The 8,476-nt window shown below is 55.5% G+C and overlaps 1 protein-coding gene across 1 annotated transcript; it reads left to right on the forward strand.

The window, feature by feature from the left end:
• The first annotated feature begins 1,350 nt into the window (after positions 1-1,350).
• Positions 1,351-6,861, forward strand: CRABP2 (cellular retinoic acid binding protein 2). Its single transcript, XM_006051960.4, has 4 exons — positions 1,351-1,568; positions 5,430-5,608; positions 5,827-5,943; positions 6,410-6,861. The coding sequence occupies exons 1-4, from the start codon at positions 1,499-1,501 to the stop codon at positions 6,458-6,460; spliced, it is 417 nt and encodes a 138-aa protein (XP_006052022.1). The 5' UTR covers positions 1,351-1,498; the 3' UTR covers positions 6,461-6,861.
• Positions 6,862-8,476: the final 1,615 nt, after the last annotated feature.

The raw sequence follows: 8,476 nt of genomic DNA on the forward strand, positions 1-8,476 counted from the left end.
GCTGGGGGTGCGTTAAGGGCATCCGGACCACGTGCACCGATCCGCCGAGGGCAGCGGGGCCGCAGCGTCCCTCAACGCGGAACAGGCCCCCCGGGTTCCGCTCGCTCAGGAGTACCGTATTCCCCACGCCCGACCCCGCTCCTCTGCGGTCGGCGGTCTACGGCCTCCTGGCCTGTCTCCGAAGCTCCCTGCCAGACTTCCATTTCTGTTGGTCTCCCGGCCCTCTCCCTCAGGGTCTCGCCCACTCCCACGTGGGTCTCCGCGTGGAGCCGTGCCCTACCCCTCGCCTTTGATCTCCCACTTCAAAGCCGCTCGCCGAGGGGCGGCCGCTCCTTCCGCCGTTTTACGGCTTAGAATGGTGACACCTGAGACCCTGCTCCTCCCCTTCCCGGGGCACCCAGCCCCCGCTCCCCCGCCCCCACCCCCACCCGGAGATGGCAGCTCGGCGCGCCGGGGGCTCAGCGCTTCTGTCTCCGCCTTTCCTCCCTGCCACATACTGCGACCCCCTCGGGGGTCTGGGGAGCAGAGCGACAGAGAAAGCGCCTTAATAAAGAGCTCGTGTCAAGTGATTGGCTGTGACCTCTGCCCTCCGCAGGCTCGCGCTCATGGCTCCTGTTTAACCCTTCGACGCCCGCCTAATTCTTTAAGAGGAATGAGTCTCCCTACTCCAACTTTCAGCCCATCAGGCACTACTGGAGCCCGAAACCCGGGTGGGGAGTCTCGGGCGGGGGGCGGGGGTGAACCCCCTCCCAGCGTCTTCGAGTTGTTCCAGCAGGGGGTGCCGTTGCCTCACTTAGGTGCCTGGTCCCTGAACCCCAGGACTCCCCAGCCTCTCTCGAGTTCGGAGCGGTCACCCTGAATCCAGCTCCAGCTTCAGCGGAGAGGAGCTCGGCCGCCCCAGCTCCGACTCGCGAGGAGTGGTTCACCATCTGGTGGTGTCGCCGGGTGTCCGGCGCCGAGGAGCAGAGTGCACAGTGTCAGGTTGGGGAGGGATGGGTAACAGGCGAGATGAGACCCTGCGCCTCGGACTGCAGATGTGAGACCCCAGCCTCTGTGCCCCGGACCCGGCGCCCTCTCTTCTCGGTTGAGAACCCAATCCTAGGGCTCGCCCCCCCGTCCGCCTCCTCATCCACCCACTGGCGCGGGAGCCAGCAATCTCCGGCCCCCTCGGCGAATTTTGGACCCGCCCATGGGTCTAGATCCAGAGGCCGTAGTTGGGGTGGGGGTGGGACGGTAATGAAGGGACCGGGCTCCAGGCCCCCACAGGTGGGGAGGGGGGCGGGACGGAAGGCGGGGCCACCTCGTTCTTGGGCAAGGGCGGGTCCGCGAAGGGTATAAAAGCTGTCCGCGCAGGAGCCCAGGCCGGCTTTTGGGTTGTCCTCGGACGTTCCCGGTTTCGAGTCCCGCAAGGCGGCGGAGACATCTCTTTTGAGTAAAAGACTCAGCGTCCAGTGCTCCAGTGGAAAGATCTAAGGGGCCCGCCACTAGCGCCGCCACCATGCCCAACTTCTCTGGTAACTGGAAAATCATCCGATCGGAGAACTTCGAGGATTTGCTCAAAGTGCTGGGTAAGGAGATTTTTGATCGCCGGGGAGAGAAGAGCGGGTGCCGAGGCATCGGAGGTGGGTATGAGAAAGAAAGGGAAGCTGGAACCAAGGCGTGGGAAGCTGGGCGCCTACATCCCCAAGAATAGGGGCCAGACGCCTGGGTCCTGGGGCGCTGGGCCGGAATACCTAAATCCTTCTTTCTCCGGCGGGGCGCCCACCGGAGCCAGCTGCTGCGGTGACTCAGCCTCTGAATCAAGTAGAAACCAGAAGCACGAGGTCGGTATCTCTTGGGGTGGGGCAAGGGGGTTCTCCGCTGTTCAGAAGCTGTACACACTGCGTCCAGGCTGAGTGCCTGGGTCTCTACCCAGCCGAACCCCCCGGAGGCATTCCTGCCTCCTTCCCCTTTGCCCCCTGCAGGTAACCCAATCTCCAGGGGCAGATTCCTTACCTCTTTGCCTCGGGTTCCGCCCACTAGGTGATCCGTCACAGCAGGGCCCCCAGATTCCCTTTTCTTCCCCTTTCAGAACTTTTCCACTGTGCTCCCCCCACCCTCCATCTGTGAGACAAATATTTTCCTACAGCGAGCAACTAGAGTCCTAAAATCGCTCTGGATAATTATCACTTTCTTAGATTTCAACAAATGGCTTCGTGTGAAACCCCAGCCACCCCCTCCTTTTCGGAAAATCCAAGTTCTCCTCTCCATCCCTCCCTCCCTGGAGAGCCCGGGCTGCAGCCCAGCTGGTTAAAGGTGGAAGAAGTTGAACCTACCCAGACTGCCCGTCCCAACTCCTGTGTGCCCTCCGGTGTCTGAGGGGCCGGGGTGGGGCGGGGGAGTGGGGGGCATGGGTAGAGAAAGCCTGGACAGGCTGGGGAGAGGGTTTTGAAGAGAGATGGAGATTAGTCAAGAATTCAGCAACTCGGAAGCCACCTGGAAACCCTGGAGCCCTCCATTTCTGGCCTGAACAGACTCTGGCTGGACTGGGCAGAGGGCACCCTGTGTGGGGCAGGGAGCTGTAGAAATGAGTTAGGAATGAGGAAAGGTCTGGAATGCTGCGAGGAAAGTGAGGATTTCCACACTCTTCTTCACTGTTAGTTCTTCTTGCAATCAGACCGCAGTATTTCTCCGAGTCCTGTCGGCCGTTTTTGCTCTACACTTGTTGAAATGAAAGGAGAAAAGTTTTCCCTTCGGAAAGCCTGGATGCCATTCCTCCCCCATCGTTTCTGGATGATGGCCCCTCTCCCTAGTGAATGAAGCAGTGGCCTGGAGCACCCCCAGGCCCCGGCTGGAGGATTAGATCCCAAGCCCAACCCTGTTGTCTGTCTGTCTTCAGTCTGTTTGTCCTCCCTGTGGGGTCTCTCAGAGCCACGTGCCCTCCCCGGGGCTTGCTGAGGGGACAGATTGAAAACAGACTCGTTAGACAAACACAGTCCTGAATCAGCCAAGGTCAGCTGAGCCTGGCCCCAGCGCCACAGGCACCAGAGGCCACAGGAGGGGTGTCCCCTCTGAACCTAGCCTTGCTTCCGCAGAAACCTCAGTCCCTTCTCACTCCTCTTTACCCTATTCAAGGGTCTCTCTCCTGGGGAGGGATGCTCAGGTATTTGGAGGATACCGGTCCCTTCCCTTGTGGCTCAGCTGATAAAAAATCTGCCTGCAATGCAGAAGACCCCGGTTCAATTCCTGGATCAAGAAGATCCTCTGGAGAAGGGATAGGCTACCCACTCCAGTATTCTTGGGCTTCCCTTGTGGCTCAGCTGGTAAAGAATCCTCCTGCAATTCAGGAGATCTGAGTTCAATCCCTGGGTTGGGAAGATTCCCCTGGAGAAGGGAAAGGCTACCCACTCCAGTATTCTGGCCTGGAGAATTCCATGGACTGTATAGTCCATGGGGTCACAAAGAGTCTGACACAACTGAGCGACTTTCACGTCTAACTCACTTTACTTCTTCGTCCCATCCAATATGATGGTCATGGCACATAGCTTCCCAGGTGGCGCTAGTGGTAAAGAACCCGACTGCCAATGCAAGAGGTGTAAGAGATGTGGGTTCAATCCCTGGGTTGGGAGGATCCCTGGAGGAGGGCATGGCAACCCACTCCAGTGTTCTTGCCTAGAGAATCTTGTGGCCAGAGGAGCCTGTGGGTTTTGATCCATAGGGTCACAAAGAGTTGGACGCGACTGAAGCGACTTAGCACACATGCACAGCACATAGCTAGCTGCTCCTGTTTCTGTAACGGGAAAGCTAATTGTTAGATAGCAGGATGGACTTCCCAGGTAGCACCAGAGAGTGAAGCAGTCTGTTTGTTCAAGGAGTTGGAGCAGGATGTGTTTCTTTTACCAGGTCAATTTGTCTTAGGAACCTCAGTCATTGCTCCCTGGTCCCAAGAGATCAGCAACCAAGAAATGGGCCCCTGGGCTCCTGAGGGACAGGCCTTCCTCCTACTCCCTTCTGCCTGCAGGAGAATGGGTCTGTGCTGGTGCCAAGGGGAAAGGGGATTTGTTTCTCTAGGGATCTGTCTGGAGGAGAGCCGGGGGTCTGGCCCACATCAGGGGAATCTCAGGCCACTCACCTGGCCCAGCCCAGTTTGGCCCCTCATCCTCACCCATTGTTTCCCGGAATGGTTCTGCTCCAGTTCACGGCCGGAGGCCAGGCCAGGAGAAGCGGTGCAGGGCTTGGACCTGGGCCCCGACTAGAGATGCTGCTCTCTCCGGCTACCCCATTCCTTTTAAATAACTAGGGAGAGGAGAGAAGGGGTCTAGTCTGGGAAAGGACAGGGGGACAGTCACAGGGACTCTGAACCCACAGAACCTGAATGAGAAGACCTGGGCCCTGAAGTAGGGTGGGTGATCCTGGAGTCGGGGTACATCACAGGAGGGGAGGGGAGTGTCCCTTTCTGTCCCTTGAGGGGAGAGGGACGTAGACGTCTTCCAGGAGGGCAGGTGAACAGGAGTCTGATGCATGGAACTTTGAGCCCCAATTCTGGCTTTTTCTTTGCCCTCCTTTAATCAGTAAAAACAACAACAATAAGAGTAGCTACCATTTGAAAACTTACAGATGTTCCCAGCACTGTGTGTGCTCCAGCCGAAATACACATTGTCCCATTTGATAGGCTCTTGAGGAAGCTATTGTTTCCATTTTACAATTGAGAAATCTAAGATTCAGAGAGGTTAAGCCATTAGCCCAGGCTCACCCAGCCTGAAAGGGAGGGTGAGCCAGGTGGAAATCATGGCCTAATGGATCTTATTTCACAGCCTGTGGCTTCCCCAGGCTACAGACCATTCTGTAGGGGGACACAGCTGTCACACCCCCTCCCCTGTTGAGAATCCCTGTTCCTTCTCATTCTGGGAGGGACAGAGACTCAGCAAATCAAGGCCACCAGACAGGGGAGGTGAGTAGGCAAAGAGGGAAGTGGCTGCTACTTCAGGACATGAGTAGTGAGGGCTGGCTGAGGAGAGTCTGCCCTGCACATGAGTGGGGGTGTGGACACAGTGACTCTGATGAGCCCACCCCAGCAGATGGTCTCAAGCAAGGTGGACAAAGGACCAAAAGTGAGGTGAATGGAGCCAAGGGGAGCTGTAGCAGGATGAAGGGACCGGGGAGAACTGACTGCAAAGCTGAGACTTGGCAATCCCAGTCCAGGGCTGCTGACTCATCTAGGTGGAAGCTAGAAGCAGAAATCCCAAGGGAGGCACTGCCTCTCAGCCCCTCCTCCCTGAACCCACCAGCCATCAGGGCTGTACCACCTGCCCTCCCTTCAAGGCGCTTTTTGTACACGCAGGAAGCCTCCCTCTCTTCCCAGTCGACTCACAGTTCAGCTTGCTCCTGCCGTCTCCTGGGGAGGGTGTGAGGCAGGTGCCTGGAGTGTCCATCCTCTACCCTCCCTACAGGGGTGAATGTGATGCTGAGGAAGATCGCAGTGGCTGCAGCATCCAAGCCAGCAGTGGAGATCAAACAGGAGGGGGACACTTTCTACATCAAAACCTCCACCACCGTGCGTACCACAGAGATCAACTTCAAGATCGGAGAGGAGTTTGAAGAGCAGACTGTGGATGGGAGACCCTGTAAGGTGCGTGCAAGGATGGGGTCCCTCGGGGTCATGGGATTCATTGCCTGGTGTCTTACCATGACATTTTCCAATCTTTCCCTCGATTCTTTCCTTCAGTTCCAGTAGGGAGAGTCCCTAGGTAGTGTTGGTGGGTAGAAAAGTGGCACTTCCTCTGTCTCTCTGTTGGGCCCCCTTGTCCCGGCTGTGGGCCCAACTCACCTGGCCACCCTCTCGTACAGAGCCTGGTGAAATGGGAGAGCGAGAACAAAATGGTCTGCGAGCAGAGGCTGTTGAAGGGAGAGGGTCCCAAGACCTCCTGGACCAGAGAACTGACCAATGATGGAGAGCTGATCCTGGTAAGGCTTTTTCCTGCTTTTCTCCTAGCTCAGACAGAGCAAGCCCAGTGCTACCTTCAGAGATTTTCCAGGACATTCCACAGTACAGGAAATTTAAGAACAACGGTGGCTGGTCTCTCTGTCTCCTGATGGAGCTGCTGGGGCAGAACTAGGCTGTCTGTGTCCCAGGCAGTACCCTTGTGCAAATGCAAAAGGGTGTCCTTTCCAAATGGAGCAAAAGACTTGCTCTGAAAGGCCCCAGCAGTTCTCTGGGTGGGATCTTCCTGGTTTGGGGAGGGAGACGTAGAATGGATCCTGGGCCTCTATTGTCCTCCATCACATGATGCCCGGGCATTTTGTGAACCGTCCTGAGCCAACAAGTAGGTTTGGACCTGGAGGCCAAGCAGAGTACTTCCAAGCAACCCTCCTGCTCCCAAGCACAGGAACCAGGGGCCTCCCAGGCTAACAATGACTTCTCTCCCTTCAGACCATGACAGCGGATGACATCGTGTGCACCAGAGTCTACGTCCGGGAGTAAGTGGCTGCGGCCCTAGAGCCACCAGAACTGCCACCGGCCCATGCTCCCTGCCTCCTGCCCCACCCCTTCCTCTAGGCTAGCTCTCCCCTCACCCCAGTCACTTCTGGGGGTTCTGGGTTGCCTTCTGCAGGGGCTCTCCTTTTATTGACCCCTCCTCTCCTCCCCATATATCAACACGATGGATGGAGCCCAGATCACCGATTCCAGGATCACTCCCCCCACCCCCACCCCGGTCCTAGCCCCAAACCAGCCCATAGCACCATCTCTCTCCTTTTCTGCAAGGGGACCCGAGGGCGTAAGTAGGAAAGACGGGCCCTCTGTCTTCCACTCTTTGTCCCTGTAGCCCATACGGTGTAGAATATTTATTGGTTAATTTTATTAAAATGTTTTAGGAAACAAAACCTATCTCTGGCTCATTGGGAAGGGGCTGGGTAAGTCACCTGAGTCCAACTTTGCCTCTGAGAGGCAGTGTGAGCGAGTCTGATGTTTCAGCAGCACTGGTGCAAGGTTCACAGGGGGAGGGAACCACCTGGCCTTCACCCTCCTCACACCAGCCCTTCCTTTGCTGCGGAATCCATGACCATCACCTTCACTCCCCCTCCTCCAGCCTCCTTTGTCCCCAGTTCTGGCTTCCAAAGTTACTAAGGCCTCATCCTCTGACTCTCAGCAGGTGCTGAGCAACTGACTCCCACCTTCTCCTGTGATGGTGACGTAGCTCCCTCCTCCTCCTCCGATTGTTCCTTCTCTCTCCTCCAACCGCAATGTGTGGGCGACCCCAGGCCTGGCCTTGGCCTCCCACGTGGCTCCAGATGATTCATCACCGCCCACAGGATGGCCTTGCTCTTGCCCATGTCTCTCTGTGTCTGAGACAAGCCTATCTCTGCCTTGAAATCTCTCACTCTGCCCCGTCTGCCACGTCTGCCCGGTCTCTTGGATCTTCCAAGCCCCTTAGGTCCTCCTCCCACGCACCTCCCTGAGCCTCCACACTCAGTTCTGTGTCTTCCCAAATTCCATCACAATCTCTTTCACACGCCACTGCACTAGACCCTGCTTTCTCATTGCTCACCTGGTTTATTCAGCAGCAGCTCCTAACTGGTTTGCCTATTTGCAATTCACGTTATCACGATGTGATTGGGGCCAAGTGAGCACAAGTGATAAGAGAGGTTCAAATCCTGGTTCTTCCACTTGCTGGTTGTGACTTCAGAAAAGTTACCTGGTTTCCCTGGGCCTCAGTTATCTGGGTCGTTGTTTTTAATTGAAGTATAGTTGATTTTGGCACTGGCAGGCAGATTCTTTACCACTGCGCTAGGGAAGATCCCCTGAAGTAGGAAGTGACAACCCACTCCAGTATTTCTTGCCTGGAAAATTCTGTGGACAGAGGAGCCTGGTGGGCTACAGTTCATGGGGGGGGGGGGTCACAAAGAGTCGTAAATCAACTACGCACACACATGTAGTTGATTTACAATATTATGTTAGTTTCAGGTATATAGCAAAGTGATTTTTTTCAATTCTTTTCCATTACATGCTATTACAAGATAGTGAATATACAGTAAATCCTTGTTTATTTTATATATATTAGTGTGTATTTATTAACATCATTGGAGAAGGAAATGGCAACCCACTCTGGTATTCTTGCCTGGAGAATCCCATGCACAGAAGAGCCTGGTGGGCTACAATCCGTGGGGTCACAAAGAGTCGGAGACTGAGCGACTAACACACATTAATATCATACTCGTAATTTATCCCTCCCCCACCCCTTTCCCCTTTGGTGACCATAAATTTGTTTTCCATGTCTGTGAGTCTATTTCTGTTTTGTAAACAAGTTCGTTTGCTTTTGTCTGCTTGTTGCCACACTTTGTGGCTTACGGATCTTAGTTCCCCAACCAACCAGGGATCTAACTCTGGCCCCCTGCAGTAGAAGTGCCGAGTCCTAACCACTGGACCACCAGGAAATTTCCTATATTACTGTTTAGATTCCACATATAAGTGATATATAATATTTGTCTTTGTCTGGCT

Source organism: Bubalus bubalis, chromosome 6 (genome assembly GCF_019923935.1).
Source record: "Bubalus bubalis isolate 160015118507 breed Murrah chromosome 6, NDDB_SH_1, whole genome shotgun sequence".
Lineage (NCBI taxonomy): Eukaryota > Metazoa > Chordata > Mammalia > Artiodactyla > Bovidae > Bubalus > Bubalus bubalis.